The sequence below is a fragment of the Aulonocara stuartgranti genome (genome assembly GCF_965226115.1).
Source record: "Aulonocara stuartgranti genome assembly, chromosome: 6".
Lineage (NCBI taxonomy): Eukaryota > Metazoa > Chordata > Actinopteri > Cichliformes > Cichlidae > Aulonocara > Aulonocara stuartgranti.
Genome location: NC_138944.1, coordinates 1,629,857 through 1,648,449, shown reverse-complemented (window position 1 = coordinate 1,648,449; position 18,593 = coordinate 1,629,857). Strand labels below are relative to the sequence as shown.

At 44.2% G+C, this 18,593-nt stretch overlaps 1 protein-coding gene across 6 annotated transcripts in view; it reads left to right on the top strand.

The window, feature by feature from the left end:
- LOC309707992 (SLAM family member 7-like) overlaps nt 1-18,593 on the top strand; it is a 37,100-nt gene that overhangs the window by 16,447 nt on the left and 2,060 nt on the right. For 3 of the 6 annotated variants that reach the window (XM_082535670.1, XM_082535669.1, XM_082535671.1), the window contains 5 exons: nt 4,170-4,463; nt 4,539-4,659; nt 5,750-5,847; nt 17,291-17,352; nt 17,801-18,593. In XM_082535670.1, the coding sequence (XP_082391796.1) occupies nt 4,170-4,463; nt 4,539-4,659; nt 5,750-5,847; nt 17,291-17,352; nt 17,801-17,914 (689 nt within the window). In that variant the 3' untranslated portion in view covers nt 17,915-18,593. The remainder of the gene's footprint in view (nt 1-4,169; nt 4,464-4,538; nt 4,660-5,749; nt 5,848-17,290; nt 17,353-17,800) is intronic. The other 3 variants (XR_014277145.1, XR_014277146.1, XM_082535672.1) reach the window with 2 other exon arrangements.

The window sequence follows — 18,593 nt, the reverse complement described above, 5'->3', positions numbered from 1 at the left end:
GCTTTGTTCACTGTTTGTGCTGTTTGCTGCACAGCTCTCACCGCTGTCTCCTCCCACACTCTTGTGGTTGTTGCACAAACACGTTATCGCACTATGCCCCTGCCCTCAAAGACATCACATAAAATGCTATAGAACAAGCAGTGTGTGTTAGTAGATGTCCTGACATCTTTCACTGTTCAGTATATCAGTCATATACAGTTTAAGATTGGAATAAGTTGCTGTCTCTAATCTGCATTTTTATGACAGTGACATTAAAAAATGTTCTCTTATTTCATCTTCCCCACAATATTCACATTTCTCTTTATCGGGTTCCCTTTATTATAAAGAGTTTGCCAGCAAACATCCCTGTGAACGCCCACAGTGGGCAGGTGTGTGAACAGGACAAACCACATGTGTTTTCTAAGGCTTTACTATTTCTTGGGTGGTGTTGAGACTGTGACGTCTTCTTGCCGAACCTCCAAACTTTGTTAGTCTGTTACCAGGGCTTTGTTAGCTAGCCTTGTTTTTAGCCTGTCTGCTAGCTGTCTGCTGCCCTGAAGCTACAGCTGTCTGTGGGCTTTACCTACTGACGTACTTTTACAAGATGATACCCGACAACTGAAGCAGGACCTTAGGATGAAGGACGAGCTTATCCTGGAGTTTTCATCTATGGCCACCACACAAGCTAACCACCTGGCTTCTCTACGCGTCTCAGTAGAGAAACCTGCTCCCCGTTCACTCTGTGCTCAGCCCCAGCTGCTCACAAACCACTTTCCACTGGAACCAGTTCAGCCACATCTACAGGAGGGCCTGTCGTCTCAGTCAATCTATCTATGTCTGATGAGATGTGACTGCTCCTCATGGGCGAGGTCAAAGTCCAGAGTCTGCAACCTGCAACCCAGATGTGTGGGTGGTGGTAAAGGACAATAAGGGTGGTGCTCCATCTACATCCTCACTAAACCAGGCGCCACTCAGCACTGAGGAGGGGAATGGCTGACAGGGATGCCTCACTAACCTCACTCGTCAGCTGTGTCCTCTCCTGGGCTCCCTTGCCATTTCTCTTCCCAGTTACCTGGCTATAGTGCAAACACCTGCATGACACCAAGCTGAGCATCCAGGCTTTTCTGTCTCGAGCACTGCTGCAGCTCCTCCTGTTGCCTCGACGGCTGCATCTCCAACCTCAAATGCTGTACTGCCCCTGAGGTCCACATCATCTGCCATCTCCTCAAAGCCATGCCTGTCCACAGTGTGGTTGTGGGCACCTCTACGGTCCAACATGGTGGCCGTGCCTTTTGCTATTATGGCGCCTGTGTGGAGGATATTACTCCGACCGATCTGCAGCTGTTGAAAATTCACCACAAAGCCTCAGCACTAGTTGGCTCTAATGACTTAAAAACAGTCAGTTGGAGACCCTCGAACAAGGTTTTGTGCACCTTGTGAGGAGTCTGCTGGTCCTCTGCCTGTTTGGTTTTTTTCAGCCAGCTGCATCAGCTGCACATTTGGCTGAAGGGCTGCTGCAGGAATAAAGACAGTCCTCCAGCGCCCTGAACTTTGAAACAACCCCTTCACCCAAACCTCTGGGGTTCAATCTGCCCACAATCATTGAACTAACCTTTCACTCGTGTAGGACTGAGCCCAGACCAGCGTGTCGCCTAAAATCATGTTATTACTGATATTTTGTCACCATCACTACTAAACCGTGTCACGCCTGCTAACCTACATAACCACTGATACCAAGACTTCACCTGTTTTCTCAGTCGGCCACCTCTTTATCAGTTCCTGCGATTATAAGGAGCAGAGCGAAAAACTCCAGTGTTTTCCATAGTTGTGCACCCAGACTCAGTACTAACCTGCACTGTGATGGAGTCTTTATGGTGGAGGAGCACCAGTGGTCTAAACCAGCGGTCCCCAACCTTTTTTGCACCACGGACCGGTTTATACCCGACAATATTTTCACGGACCGGCCTTTGAGCTGTCGCAGATAAATACAACAAATAAAACCAGTACCGGTACCGAAAAAAAGAAGATTTATTCATAACACACGTGAAAAGACCCAGGAAAACCGAGTAAACGATCAAAACGATAACAAAATAACGCTGAAAACCGATAAAAACCCTGAAAACCATACATTTCACATCTGAGCCTCAACTCTCGCGGCCCGGTACCAAACGACTTACGGACCGGTACGAGGCCCGGGGGTTGGGGACCGCTGAACTAAACTGTGTCCCATTTAATCCTGGTTCTTTTAACTCCTTCTATCTCCTTTTATCTCCTCTGACCTGTAAATATTTATTTTGATCAAATCATTTAATCTACATATGGATGATTTCTCTAACTGCCCTGATACAGAATTTATTAACATTAGAGAAATCATTTTATTTTATGCAACATGTTACCGGCCCCAAACACCAGATCTGGATTTTACTCTCGGTTTATCTCTAAATTCCCTCCACACGTCTGACCTGCGATCACACATTCATGCTCTTTGACACAGTTCTGGATCCACTGTTGTCTAAATCTCACATCTTTAATGAGCACTCGGGTTTTCTGCTCTTTTCTTTCCTTACTGCAAAGTCAGATTAGTCCCAATCATCAATCCTTCCCCCTGGATCAGTGATCACATCAAAGTGCAGAAAAGCTGAATGTAGATGGAAGAAGCCTGATCTCCGTGTTCATTCTCCATATAAAGGAGTTATTGATCACATCTAACCAGCTCATCAAAGATGTGAAAACATCTCATGTTTGATTAAAGAAAACAAGCTCGGGGTTCGTGTTTGACGCCATCAGCAGATTCCTTCATCCTCCTCATTCTGCTTTCACTCCCACATCTTCAGACGCTGTGAAACGTTGCAGAGCTCGTCATGCTCACCTCATCCTGTCATGACATCATCTGGCTGATAAATCATCATCTGACTGCATTCCAGATTATTAAAGCAGCCGCTGTCTTTGCTGGAAAAAACAATCTCACTGTTTCAGATGTTTGATGGCCGATTTCCAAACTTGTTTATTTCCAAAATCCTTTAAAAGTTGTTGTTTGTCAGCTTCTTCAGATTGCTGGAGGAAACATCTTCAGTAAATTCCAGTTACAGGCAGAAACACGGCGTTATTAAAGTTACTAATGATACTTCTGCACTCAGAGGTGAAGACATTTGTTTCCTGCTCGACGTGTCTGCAGCCTTGTTGATCAGGCTGCTCGTCGCTGCTGCTCTCAAATGCTTTTCTTCACTTTATCAAAGCGATACTTCAGAATTCATATTAATCAGTGTGAGTCCTCGTCTGCACCGCTGCTGTGTGGAGTCCCGCAGGGATCAATCCTTGGACCAGTTAATGGTATCAGTGAATTCTCTGTTGCTATGCAGATGACACCCAGTTATACTTTTCTGTCAGCCTCAACACCCACAGCCTCTCCTGCCTCAGTGAATCCTTATCTGACGTTGCCACAAATGTCAAAGCTCCTCCAGTCTTATTTCCTTCATCTCAGAAATGTTGACCAAAGTGCTGCTTTTATAAAGTTTGAATGCAAAGAACCCAGCAGTCTGTCAGTGATGTGAACATATGCAGCTCTGTGAGGCTTTCCAGGACTGACTGTCTGGAAACGTGTTGACTTCCTGTGTAGATGATCACGTCTTCACTCTGTGACAGCGTCTCTTTACTGCGTGTTTCTATTCTGTGTTATGTTCTAGCTTAAACAGCCATCACAAAGAACTAAAAAAAGAACTAAAGGCAAGTTTAAAAAGATGAGTTTTTATTTGTTTCTTAGACCACTGAGTCCACGGAGCTCAAACTCAGAGGGAGAGAGCTGTAGATGTTCCAGCGAGTTTCTGCTTACAAATGTGAACAAGGAACTACTGTAATCCAAACATGATGAAAGCAGTACTTCACTTGGCAATATTTCTCTTGTGATAAAAACACGATCGAATCAGAGAAGCCAACGTCATTCAAAACAGGTTTTTGTGAGAGACGGCCAATCAGAAGGAGGCTGGTATGGGGCGGGGCTAAAAATCAGGCAAAGCTGCTTCGGTAAAAAAGTAAAATTTGAGATGAGCAGTTTCATATTAATGTTCACTGACTGCATTAAAGCAGCAATAACCAGAGCTCTGCTGTCCTGATGATGTTCACTAACAAAAAGCAGAAAGTTAAAAACATTTTTCTTACGTTAATTTTTGTTCTCCATCACTTTTCTCCTCCAGATCCTGTACCAACACCTAACGTGACAAAGCTGAACTCCAGCTCTGAGAGCTGCTCCTTACTGTGTCGGGTGGACAGAGAGACCACACTGCTGTGGTTCAAAGACGAGCAGATGCTGAACCAGAGCAGCTCTGCGCTCTCTCTGCCTCTCACTGTGCACAAACAGGACTTCAGCTCCTCTTACAGATGTGTGGCTGCAAACCCTGCAGAGGAGAAAACTCTTCCTGTCCGTGTGAGAACCACCTGTGGAGACACAGACGACAACGACACCAACAGCTCGAATAAACCAAGAAACTGTGAGATTATTTCCAACTGTGATTTTAAACATGTTGTTCACTGTGTTTGCTGACATCTGATTTCCTGTTTGACAGATAACATCCTCATTATAATCTGTGTCCTGTTGGTTGTGATGATCATACTTGCTACTTTCATCATCAAGTCAAAGTATCTTTCCCGAAACAAAACGAAGACAAACGGACAGGCACAAGGCAGGTATTTATTTTCTCTTTTTATTTTATTTATTGTATTTACTTCTAACCTCTTTGGAGCTTGTAGGTCTAAACCTTCAGATCCAGATGATATTAGACAAAAACACATTTGAGTCCACTCAGCTGTAACACGTCTGTGTTTAACTGTAGTGTGACTGACTTCAGTAGAGTCTTTGTCCTGTTAGTGGAACTATGAGCTGCTTCCAGCGCATCACTATCAGCACTAAGATGCCGCCGAGGCTGCCGGCTCGAGGCTGCCGGCTCGATGCTGCCGGCTCGATGCTGCCGTGTTGTGTCACAGAGGATCTTGTGGTTGAGCTGCTTCAGTAGAAACATGCAGCCGTCACTGTGAGCTCTGTGTTTGATCACATCTGACTAAACCTGACGAGCCAAGCTTGGAGCAAAAGTTAAAGTGCATTTACTCTGTGGGAGGTTTTTATGCAAAATAATGAAGTCGTTTAAATCTCCATTCCCATGTAAACTGTGCGTGTTATATATGACAACAGGAACTGACTGAAAAGAAAGCAAACACGTACTGAAGGTAGACCTCTGTTCACTTCATAACTGCAAATGTCTCTGCTCATTAACTCCTTTGGGTCTGTCGTCGTTTGTCCTCCTGAGAACAAAAGTATTGAATCCACTACAGAGGACGTAATGAGCAGGCTGGTCTCAGGAGGACACGGCCCGCTCTGGACTCAAGTACTAAAAGCAGGATGTGGGACTCTGTGTGGTTGTGTGTCGTGGTCGTGTGGTTTTGTTCCAGAAGCTCCGGGAGTTTCATTGTTAAGCTAACGTTTGGTTTCCTGTATCTATTAATACTGAGAACTAATCCTCTTCCTGTCTGCGTGACTTGTTCTAACTGTGACTTTCATGTCTTGTGAGATTATTGGGTCACTTTCAGTGTCAGTTAAGTGTGATGATATTCTGGTTTCCTTCTTTGTTTCTTTCCCGTTTCCTTCCCTGCAGAGTTTTCAAACATTATTCCTGTTTTCCTTTTTGACACAGTCTTCTCATGTTTAGTGTTTTTATGTTCATGTCTTCCTGCTTCAGTGGTTTTTGTCCATGTTTTACTTTGTAGTTCTTTCTTTCTACAGTCTCATTGTGTCACGGGCTGCGACGGCAGACCGTGGAGTTGTAGAGAAAGTAGGGCCCAAACGCGAGACTCTAGTGAAGGACGGTGGATTTATTTATGGTGAGTGGACAGAAACGACAACTATATACAATTCAAGCACTGTGACTCCTGTGGCGATTCCTCTAAGAATCCCACACAGTGCACGTGTCCATAGCAGTGAAAAGGTGACAACTCCAAAAACCCGATTCCACTCCGTGATTTCCCCTCGTGACGACGTTCCTGACTCCCGACTCCTGGTGCCACAAAAACACACACACAGCTCAGCAGGCAGCCTTTAGCAGCGAAGCCGATCTCAACACACTAATCTACGGTACTTAACAGGTTCGACTTAGTATAATCCCGCGCCGACTGGGGCTCCGCCACCTTCTTAAATAAGACGCCCCTCATGAAGCCATCAGCTGCAGCTGGTGAGGGCTAATGGGCGGCAGGTGCGGCAGTCCCCAGTGCGGGAACACTTCCGGGTCGCAGTCCCCTCAGCGACCCCAAAACATCCGGGAGCACCCAGGGAGAAAGGACAAAAAAGGGAGAGAAAACCACCAAAACATAACATACGGAAAAACATATACAAGAAATACATGAGCTCTGGGTCATCAGACCCAGACCATGACACATTGTCTTGATTACCTGGACCTGTGTCTCGTTCCCCAGCTGTGTCCACTTCCTGTTTGATCCTGTGTCCATGAACAGTCCTTCTGTTTCTTCATAGTTTTGATGATAACATCAGTGAATCTGTCTTTGTGCTTCTGGTTCTGATACTTGTGACTCTTCTTCCTCTCAGTGCTGCCTGCTCACATCAGCAATGATTAAAAATCAATAACCTTGATTGATACTCGCCGTCTGTGGGAGACGTGGGTCTGAGAGATCTACATCAGGCAAACTTTAGTGATTAATTTGATCCTACTGTACCAGAGGTGTGGACTCGAGTCACATGACTTGGACTCGAGTCAGACTCGAGTCATTAATTTTATGACTTTAGACTTGACTTGAAAAAATGTTCTAAGACTTGTGACTTGACTTGGACTTTTACACCAATGACTTGGGACTTGAATTGGACTTGAACCGGTTTACTTGAAAAGACTTGATATTTTACCCCAAATATAAAATTTAACATGCATATTATATAGAGATTGAAAATGTGACGTCATTCACGGGTAGAACCGCAAAGGATTCTGGGAACTCGTGGCAAGCGGTACTAGCGCACAAAGGCTTTCAATTAAAATCAGTTATACAGCGATAAAAAGAAACACAAAAATGTCAAGAAGCTGTTGTATTATTAACTGCAATAGCCGGTCGCATGACAGCCACGGGAAGCCGACGGGTAAAGAGATCGGTCGTTATCGGATTACGTCGTTGAAGAGAAATTGTTCAAGCCATGTTTCCGAAGTAACAAAGAGGCGACTGGATTGCAGCCATTCAAAGATCAAATATAACGTCCCAGAACTCTCCAGCTCACAGGTTAGTCTGCTCCAAGCATTTACACGAAGGTCAGTCTGCTGTTGTAGTTAATGCGTCATTTTCATAACATAATTGGTGATATAGGTTACAAGCAAGTCTGGCGCTGAACAGAAATTGTGGCGCTATGCTCCTTTATTTATTGTGCATAAATAGTGAATTGTCCTGACACAATATTGCGTTTCGCTTCTGTTATTATGGTACATTGACAAAAACATATACTTTTATTCACAGGATAAAACAGGTTTTTTGTATCACTAATTGCCCAGTACGATTACAGCATACAGTATTATTGTCACTGCTACATTTCTGTGATGCTACCAGAAATTATTTCCACTACTAATTAATTACCGTTGAGCTCAAAGGTCCTATTAATAAACGGTTAAGGAATGTGTATTTATGATGACGATTTGTGAGACTGGTAAACTTATGATACTTACGATGGTCTTTCGTTCTACACGGTGCATTTCAAGGTCCTGTAACCATCTGTCGGTAAACTGTACCTGGGCTTGTTGCAGTGACCGGAAGTTACTAAACTTCATGAGTGTATGCACTCACTCCAAGAACCGTATGATTATAAATATGCATATAAATATGCTAAGATGAGATAGCTGACTTCATCTAACTAGCAAATGTTGTCCAGGCTACGTTGGTGATTCAGTTTTTTTTAATGTGTATATTTTTGTCATGCGATTTTAAAGCTGGTCCTACAACCGCATCCAAGAATAACATGCAGCTTATCTCAGAAATGTCGGTGAAAATTATTCTTGGAGCTAGGTTTAATTGAGCTGCATTTTAAAGAGGTGCAATTTCACAATTTGTGTATATTTTCTAAGTTCACTATTTTGTCATGTGTTGAGAAAAACACAGATTTAAAAATTACATGGTCTAATATTTACATTTAGCATAACTGCAACATTATTTTTTCGTTTTTTTTTTAAAGACTCGAAAGGACTTGAAATTCAAAGTTTCAGACTTGTGACTTGACTCAGACTTTTACACCAGTGACTTGAGACTCGACTCTGACTTGCCTGACATTACTTGAGACTTGACTTGAGACTTGAGGATAAAGACTTGAGACTTACTTGAGACTTGCAAAACAATGACTTGGTCCCACCTCTGTACTGTACTGTTAAGAGGACATCCTGGACCTCCCAGTGATGCTACATTTGTGGGGGTTGATTCAAATACAAGGACGTCTGTTTTCAGCAATAAGTGATCGTTTTATGTAGCGATTATGTTTCTATTGTTAAAAATCCAATAGTTTCTTTAATATGATTTTCTTACCTGAAAACTTCAAAGGTTTTCAGAAATCTGCAGCAGTTTGAACATTTTCCAAACAGAACATTCAGTCAGTCGTCTGTGTGTGGACAGCAGGACTTTCATACTCCAGGAAGCAGAGGAAGGGCGAGGCAGGATGTAATGTGGAGGAGGGTCAGGCGTTAATGCAGGAAAGTGAAAGAGGACACGAGCATTCAAGGAGCCAGAGCAGCGGCAAACTAACCGCACCCACCAACTGTTTTCAATGAGAAGCAGTGTGTGAGCTCTGAAGGCTTCTGGATGTTATCATGTGATGAAGGGGAACAAAGAACACACACATGTAAAGGAAGCACTTAAAACGTGCGGCTATCCTAAATGGGCGTTCTTAAAGTCAGCAAAGAGGCACAGAAAAGAAGATCAGACACCGGCGAGGGAGGATAAGAAGGACAGACGCAACAATGTTGTCATCCCCTATGTAGCCGGTGTATCAGAGAAACTCAGGAGAGTTTTCTCCAAGCATGACATCCCAGTGTATTTCAGACCCAGCAACACACTCAGACACAAACTTGTTCATCACAAAGACAAAACGCCAAAACACAAACTTAACAATGTGGTGTTTGCTGTACAGTGCAGCGAGGAATGCTCAGACCTCTACATCAGAGAGACCAAACAGCCACTTCACAAGCACATGGCACAACATAGAAGAGCCACCTCCACAGGACAAGACTCAGCAGTCCATCTGCATCTAAAGGTCAAACGTCACTCTTTGAGGATGCCAATGTTCACATTTTGGACAGAGAGGACAGATGGTTTGAAAGAGGAGTTGTTAATTTGGGTTGAACCCAGGACTCGCTTGGGTCCTTCTTAATGAGATCAGGAATACTTGGAGTTGGACCCCTCTATGTTTTCTCTTGTGCCATTACATGTGGTGGCTGGTAGGCTGGGGATGGATGAGGTTTATATTGCAATGATGTTGTGATAGGTCTTGGTACCTCGGCGACGGGCTGCTGGCTCCAGATGTTGGTGGGGGTTTGACTCTGGAAACTGGGATAAGCCCTAGCAGAAAACTGCTCCTGCCAAGGAGACTTCAAATGTTGCTGAATGATAGGTGGATGTTCAAACTGAAAGGAAGGTGCACTGTTGGGGAATGGCGGGGTTGGCCGACTAGCTGTCAGTGTCTGCTCCTTTAACAGCTGTAGTTCACCCATCATCCTATCCAATGTATCAATCATTGTAGTATCCTTGGGTGGAATACTCTGAGCTGATGGTGGGAGAAAGTATGGCCTTTGGTATTCTTGTTGAGCATGGATGTCCTGCCTATTGTCATGCTGCGGCCATGGACTCGTTCATGCATCTATTCTATGTGTATGGGAACTAATCGTGGGGACACTGATGGGCTGCATACGTTGGGAGGAAGACAGGGGGGTACATGTGTTGGGGGTGGTCTCTGGTCCCGTTGCTCTGACAGGTAACCACCTCTGTCTGGTTCACGTGTTTGGGCGTAAGGCTGAGGTCTGCCATTCATACCATACTGCGAACCCGAAACCGCAGACATTTCCCATGGTCGATGGAAAGGAGAAGGAGGCTGATGGTTCAGGCCATCCCTACTGGACACATGCTGCCGCATATCCTGCAGATCATTCGGAGAAGCGGTCCATTCATCCACGGTGTGTTTCCATCCAGGCTGACTTGTTGGGCTAGACGAGCGGGAGGTCTGTACAGACACTGCCGATGGCACATACTGCTTTCGCTCTTCTAGCCCGGGTGCATACTGTGCTGTGTACGAGTGACGGTAGGATGTCATGTCTCGTTGGTGGCCCACCAAGCTCACCTCATAGTCTGCAAGGTAGGGGGGAGGTTGTACTTGGCGCCTTGGGCGAATTGATTCTGAGACATCTTCACTGGAGAAGAAACTAGGCTGCATCTTTAGGATCCAAGGAAAGCACCCTCCGGCTCGAAGGACCAATGTTAATTTGGGTTGAACCCAGGACTGTATAGGCGTTGGCTGAATAGCAGTGGTGTTCACCTTGGGGTGTCGGTCAGAACACACAGGACGCACAGATAAAGGTTATACCGTCTTTACTGTGATTCCTCAGCTTAACAGCACAGTACAGCAACACAGTAATGCAACCGCAGGCTTACAGAGTGGTGAGGGGTGTGGGTGTGTGGTCTGTGAACAGAACATATACAGAATACTCAATGTAATAAACATCTAAGTCATGAATTATGATGCATTAGCGTTCTTCGAATCAAACCAGAACTACAAATGGGAATTCCTATATGAACATCTACATGCACGAGTTTCATACACTACTCCCAAACCCTTACAGTACATGACATTGATTGCCAATACACCCAACAACAATATATCACAAACACCAAATCGTTTAGCTTACAGCTAGCAGGTATGTAGCATAACAGGTAGCATTAGTAGCATGAACTAGCCACATAGCGAACAGGTCGATACACATTGCACTTCTACATCCACTAAATGTCTAATTGGCATAAAAGACTAAAACTGCCCTTTCCAGGCATGGCTCCATGTCTACTCACAGTTCTTTAGCGACGCACACAACTCACACCGTGTGTAGACATCCCCTGCAGAGTCAGTCTGCCAGGTGGCTCTTGCTATGTGTTAGCTCCAACTCTGATCACTGGAACATGTGCTCAATAGTGCAACTGTGCTCTCTCGCCACAAGGGGGCTCCGCCACACAGCTGACAGCCTTTCCAACAGGAGTGAAAGAAGCCATTTATGTCCACTGTGAGCGACCATCTTTGAACAGAGGCGGTGGTTTACGACACCAACTCTCTGCCATCTATAATCCAGTTTTGAGTTCCCTCCCCAGACGCCTTAACGCCCACTCACATCCTGGACCATCTGACCTCAGGAAATTACACGATAGGGTGGGGCCAGGTTTCACAATGAGCTCACCCAAAACCCTGGCTGATTGGGACCCACACCCAGTTTCACACCTTGGCTCAGGCGATTAGAGGATCATCAGGGTGTCCTTTTGTCCCTCTGTGGGGGGAAACTCCCACTAGGTTTAAATCTGGGACTCTCCACCATTTGACCTTAGAACTGAAGAAGCTTCTCGGATGAGAGGTGAAACGTCTTCAAGATTTTCTTTCCAAGCTCTTAGACTATGATAACCTGGAGGACTGAGAACCTTCAGACATAAAAGGACAATGCAGTTTAAAACACTTAGACCCCCGGAGAGCAGTCATTTTGGTTTTCTACCTTAGACCACCGCGGAGTCATCATTTTGCGTTTCTACCTTTAAAAGCCGGAGAGCAGTCAGTCAAATGCTGGAGTCATTCATATGTATATTAGGTCGTTACCTAGGAATTCTGGAGGGAGGGGAGTGGGGGTGAGTGATTGAGGGGGTGGGGGAGTGGAGTGTTTCAGTTTGCCATCTTAGGGAGAAATCAACACATGTCCTTTGTATGTCCTTTGTTGCTGACATTTATTGATGAAAACAGTACAAAAAACCAACCATTTGTACACATATTTACAAATAATGATAAAAAGTGAGTGAGTACATTTCAACATTTTCAGCAATCACTCACAATCCTGGCACTGCCACGGTATCTGTCGTCTGCATTTACCACATGTGTACCTGTAGCAGTGAACACATCGCACAGTGGCCTGATTTTTTTTGCATCTGTGTTTGACCTGACACGTGGCCCTTTTTCCAGGGCTCGGTGTGGAGTGGCATACCTGAGTGGTGAATTCATTGCGATCTGTCTGTCTAGTGGATTGAGGAATTTCCCTGCGAATCTTGTTGACTGTGCCGAGGATGGTGGTTTTCCGTCCAAGAAGTTTTTGCGCAAGTGAAAGCGATGTGAAAAAATTGTCCGTGGTAACATTTCTGCCCTTGTCTAGGAATGGTTCCATCAGCCTCATTACTACATTTTCAGACAGTCTCTCCTCACTGGGACGATTGGGGTCCTTGCCAAGATATGGGAAGACATTGCAAATGTACTTGGATTTTAGGTCGCAGGCCACCCAAAACTTGATCCCAAACTTGTCCGGTTTACTTGCAATATACTGCAGGAAACAGCACCGAGTCTTTGATGGGAAAAGCTGTTCATCAACGGTGATATGTAGACCAGGGTTGTAGCACGTGATGCAGTTGGTGACCAATGATCCCCACACACTGGAAATTGCAGCGAACTTATCAGTCTTTGCTCGATCACAGCGGGTGGACTTGTCATCAAAGCGTAGGTGTTGCATGATGTCTTGGAAGCGGTTTCGTGCCATAGTTCCAATTATCTGTGGGTTTCCCAGGTTTGCTGACCAGCAGTCATTTACCGATGGAACCCTGTAAACCCCCCGCAAGATGACAATTGCAATAAATGCCATTAGTTCAGGGAGGTCCATGAACCAATGAACATGCTCCGTTTGCTGTGCATGTTGAATAGTCCATTCTTGAATGCTATGAAGCATGTCAAGAGTGATGAAACACAGGAAGCTCTGAAGGCGACTCGAGATACTTCTCCTGGCCTTAGCCGTTGGCTCTCCATCTGCAGCGTACGCTTCTATTGGGGTGAAAGGTAGTGTAAATGACTGCTGGTCAGCAAACCTGGGAAACCCACAGATAATTGGAACTACAGGGAGTGCAGAATTATTAGGCAAGTTGTATTTCTGAGGAATAATTTTATTATTGAACAACAACCATGTTCTCAATGAACCCAAAAAACTCATTAATATCAAAGCTGAATGTTTTTGGAAGTAGTTTTTAGTTTGTTTTTAGTTTTAGTTATTTTAGGGGGATATCTGTGTGTGCAGGTGACTATTACTGTGCAGAATTATTAGGCAACTTAACAAAAAACAAATATATACCCATTTCAATTATTTATTTTTACCAGTGACACCAATATAACATCTCCACATTCACAAATATACATTTCTGACATTCAAAAACAAAACAAAAACAAATCAGCGACCAATATAGCCACCTTTCTTTGCAAGGACACTCAAAAGCCTGCCATCCATGGATTCTGTCAGTGTTTTGATCTGTTCACCATCAACATTGCGTGCAGCAGCAACCACAGCCTCCCAGACACTGTTCAGAGAGGTGTACTGTTTTCCCTCCTTGTAAATCTCACATTTGATGATGGACCACAGGTTTTCAATGGGGTTCAGATCAGGTGAACAAGGAGGCCATGTCATTAGTTTTTCTTCTTTTATACCCTTTCTTGCCAGCCACGCTGTGGAGTACTTGGACGCGTGTGATGGAGCATTGTCCTGCATGAAAATCATGTTTTTCTTGAAGGATGCAGACTTCTTCCAGCTCTGAAATATGGCCAAACTGGTGGCAAGTGGCATCTTGGCAGCTGCACGCTTGACTTTTCTCAGTTCATGGGCAGTTATTTTGTGCCTTGGTTTTTCCACACGCTTCTTGCGACCCTGTTGACTATTTTGAATGAAACGCTTGATTGTTCGATGATCACGCTTCAGAAGCTTTGCAATTTTGAGACTGCTGCATCCCTCTGCATCCCCTTCTCATTACAGAGATGCACATCACCTAATATGCTTAATTGGCTTTCGATATGCTTTCGAGCCTATACAGCTTGGAGTAAGACAACATGCATGAAGAGGATGATGTGGACAAAATACTCATTTGCCTAATAATTCTGCACTCCCTGTATGGCACGAAACCGCTTCCAAGACATCATGCAACACCTACGCTTTGATGACAAGTCCACCCGCTGTGATCGAGCAAAGACTGACAAGTTCGCTGCAATTTCCAGTGTGTGGGGATCATTTGTCACCAACTGCATCACGTGCTACAACCCTGGTCTACATATCACCGTTGATGAACAGCTTTTCCCATCAAAGACTCGGTGCTGTTTCCTGCAGTATATTGCAAGTAAACCGGACAAGTTTGGGATCAAGTTTTGGGTGGCCTGCGACCTAAAATCCAAGTACATTTGCAATGTCTTCCCATATCTTGGCAAGGACCCCAGTTGTCCCACTGGGGAGAGACTTTCTGAAAATGTAGTAATGAGGCTGATGGAACCATTCCTAGACAAGGGCAGAAATGTTACCACGGACAATTTCTTCACATCGCTTTCACTTGCGTAAAAACTTCTTGGACGGAAAACCACCATCCTCGGCACAGTCAACAAGATTCGCAGGGAAATTCCTCAATCCACTAGACAGACAGATCGCAATGAATTCACCACTCAGGTATGCCACTCCACACCGAGCCCTGGAAAAAGAGCCATGTGTCAGGTCAAACACAGATGCAAAAAAAATCAGGCCACTGTGCGATGTGTTCACTGCTACAGATACACATGTGGTAAATGCAGACGACAGATACCGTGGCAGTGCCAGGATTGTGAGTGATTGCTGAAAATGTTGAAATGTACTCACTCACTTTTTATCATTATTTGTAAATATGTGTACAAATGGTTGGTTGTTTGTACTGTTTTCATCAATAAATGTCAGCAACAAAGGACATACAAAGGACATGTGTTGATTTCTCCCTAAGATGGCAAACTGAAACACTCCACTCCCAAACCCCCTCAATCACTCACCCCCACTCCCCTCCCTCCAGAATTCCTAGGTAACGACCTAATATACATATGAACGACTCCAGCATTTGACTGACTGCTCTCCGGCTTTTAAAGGTAGAACGGTAGAAGCCTGGAAATCCCAGTGTTAAAAATGAAAAGTTTTATATCACAAATTATGAATTATCTGTTTGCCCAGCTGGTAACATCCGGTGGACAAAGGTTGTTTCTCCGTCTCTTCTTTATTTTATTTTTTTACTTTTTAGTTCATTTGCTGTTATAATGCTGATACAGATACTGTCTGCAGCTTTATCAGCAAACCGTTAATACCAGCAAACATATCAGCCTCATATTTCAGGCTCTACTATTATTTTTATAAAGTTTCTTATATCTGAAACCAGGAAAGAAGCCTTGATCATGAAAACACAGGAGAATCTGATGGATTCATGATGTTGCTGAGAATGATCGAGTCAAGAATAAAAATAAAGAGCTCAAACATGAACGTTTGATATAAGATCCTGTTTCAGGAGAAAATAAAACAGAGATTTGACACTAGTGGGAAACTTTAGACCCTCCTACTGTCCACACAAAGCTCCAGGGACTCTTCTGTTTTCTGGAGACCTGACTGATCATCAGGCAGTGACCTCATCATCTCTTACTGAGGTGATTTACCTCAGATGCTTCGGTAATACTGAACACCAGGTTCACCCTGTCATGTTGGTTTGCAGTTCTTCCTCCATCCTGCTGTTTAATGGTGGTTGCTAAGCAGCACCTTGGTGACAGTAGTATCACATTAACTCCACCAGGTGATTTGATCTGATTGTGTGATTAATCAGAGTAGATTGCAAATAATCTTTGAGAGCTTTGATGTAGCTCAACTCAGTGGTGGGCACATAAAGAGCAAAGCTGTGGCTCCTCAGAGGTTCAACACTTTCTCTTCTATAAGGTTTGCAGCGCTGCAGGGTCACACTCCACTGATGCCCGAGAGTCAAAGTTCATACCTGAAGCCTGCACAGAGCTGGTGAAGCAAACCCAGAAGAGGAGCAGGAGGGGAAGTAACACTCGATAGCAGACAGGAAGTCTGGAGATGAAGTTAGAAAGACTGTGAGATTTTAACCCTGTGCTCGTTATCAGGCGTCAGCTGGCTGCTGAGTCAGTAACCTCACAGCCTGCACATGCACACTGGGTACAGAAGTATAGATACTTATTTTTACCTTTTTAACTCGTGAATTTAACACTTTGCTTAAAATGCACGCACGCTGTTGATTAGTGTTAGCATCGGTTCAGCGCTGCTGCTGTATTATAGGTAATTATAAGAGGAAGCTCGTTTTAATTAAAAGCAGAGGGGAACTTAGAACTTCTTCTTTTATGAACGTCATAACTACTCCTGTTCTTTGTGTTTGCGACGGCTGTGGGAGTTTTAGAGTTTGCTTCAGGCCTCGACGTGTCTGTGCTCGCTCAGCGTTTGCAAGAGTCAAACGCTCATCTAGAGTCAGCCGAGCACACAGCACAGGCATGTTTGTGAGTCTGAAGGTCATGTAAGGGTTGTGTATCTTTCCTTTGTGCAGCCAAGCACCTGAAGTGTTTCTATGACCACCAGCGTGACGGAGGATGTGATGCAAACAGTTACTATGGAGACATTTGTTTCCCATGAACATGAATCTCTGTGGATTCCTTCTGGTTTCACTGAGACTCGTTTCATGTACACATGAACACCTTTCTCTGCTCGTTCAACTTCAGTTTTTATCAAGAAAGTTGTATTTAGCAGTTTGTGCTGACTGGTACAAACCTCACAGAGTCTTTGTGTGTTATTGGTTCCATGTACTTTCATTTTCTAGCATTCAGTTCAAATCTATAGCTCCAGGCAGCAGCAGCTGTCCTCTCATAGAGATTTCTAAACTAAAGACGCCACAGGATTGTAAAGAGAGCTCTGATGGTCAGAAAACCCAGCAGAGGTGTGTCTGGTGTGGTTTACTTTGTAACAGGATGGACTTCCCACAGTTTTTTCCAGCAAATCTTTGCTGCCCTGGTTTCCAGCTTTGCTACGGTTCGGTTTTTTAGGGGTTTTCTCGTGCGATTTTTGACAGTTTATTCCTGCTTCCTCTTTTTTCTCCTCTGGATCGTAAATCATCAGAAGCATTTTATTACCTCCATGCGTCCATGACCTGATTATTTTCTGTTCTTTCACTTTTTTGTTTCACTTTTTCTTGTCAGTTTGTGCTTTTAAAGTGTGTCAGTTTAAATTTAACTTCAGCTTTGTATGTTTTGCAGGCTCCGCAGGCACACAGGAAGAGGTCCAATATAGTGAAATACAAATAAGCAACAACAGACAGGTTGGTGACGTTTCACTGAGAAACTCTATCATTAGCAGCTCTGTCTCCAGGGCAGATGTCATCATGTGTCTGTTAGCAAACATGCTGTGTTTGTTCTCACCAGTTCCTGGAAACTGAATGCAAATAGCAGCTGCAGCACACAAAGGCTCAGGTGTGCACAGGTCATCTGCCAATCAGAAGGCTGGTGGTTCAATCCCTGAGTGTGTGTGTGCGTCTGCGTTGTTCGCCTGACATGAACATTTTGCAGAAATCCTTCTTTTTCCAAGGAAAATAAAACGATAATCTTGAAGCTCATTTCCTGCCATTTATCGAGTCATGCTCAGTAGCCCTGTTTACATTAGCAGGATGGACTCTGATAACAGGAACGCCCTGTTACAGGAACAGCAGTATCTATTTCATCTCTTCCACTTTACTCTGTTATCTGATGCCTCTACTTTCTCCTCTCCAGGGGGAAAATATACCAGAGTCCTCAACAACGATCTGCCACACCAGCCTGACCACAGTATACGATAAGCTGGAGGCCCATCGCATGATCACGGACAACCATGCTGAAAATACCTGAGACCACACGAGAAATTCCCAACCGAGAGTTTCCAGAAAGAAAATTTTCAGGTTATTGTTTTTTTGACTGAATTAGTTGCTTTCGTTTTATTTACATTATTTCATTTATTTTATGAACTGCATGTGCCTCTGTGTCAGCCTGTTAGATTTCTGTTATTGAGTCTCACATTTCAGTTGAATTCACAGCAAAGCTTGTTTTCACTTCCTGCAGCTAATAAAAAGTCTGTGCATGAAGGAATTTGGGAAATAAGTCAATGATTTAAAAACAACTAACACACTCAGCTCAGGTACAGCTGAACTGGTTTCATAGTTAAAGCTGTCGACTGAATGCAGCGAAGCAGCCACGATGTCCAAACATCGGCTTTGTGTGAAAGAGATCAACCGAGTTCCACTTTTGAGTTACACAATTTTGTACCACAAGACGTGCAGCGAGTCAGTCTTGTTTTCTCCATCCAGTGTTAAAATGATCTTCCTTGTTCAGCCCAGACTGTGCAGGCTGGTGGTGGCATCTCACCCGGACTGTTGGCTGATACTTTTGGTGATTTATGTTCAGACTGGTTCCCAAAAACATTTCATCCTTCATGTTTTCTGTCTTGTTCTCCCACTCTTGGTTTTCTGTGTCTGTGTGTTTCCTTGGAAATATCATAACCTCATTTTGTAAATAAACCTGTTCAAACCTT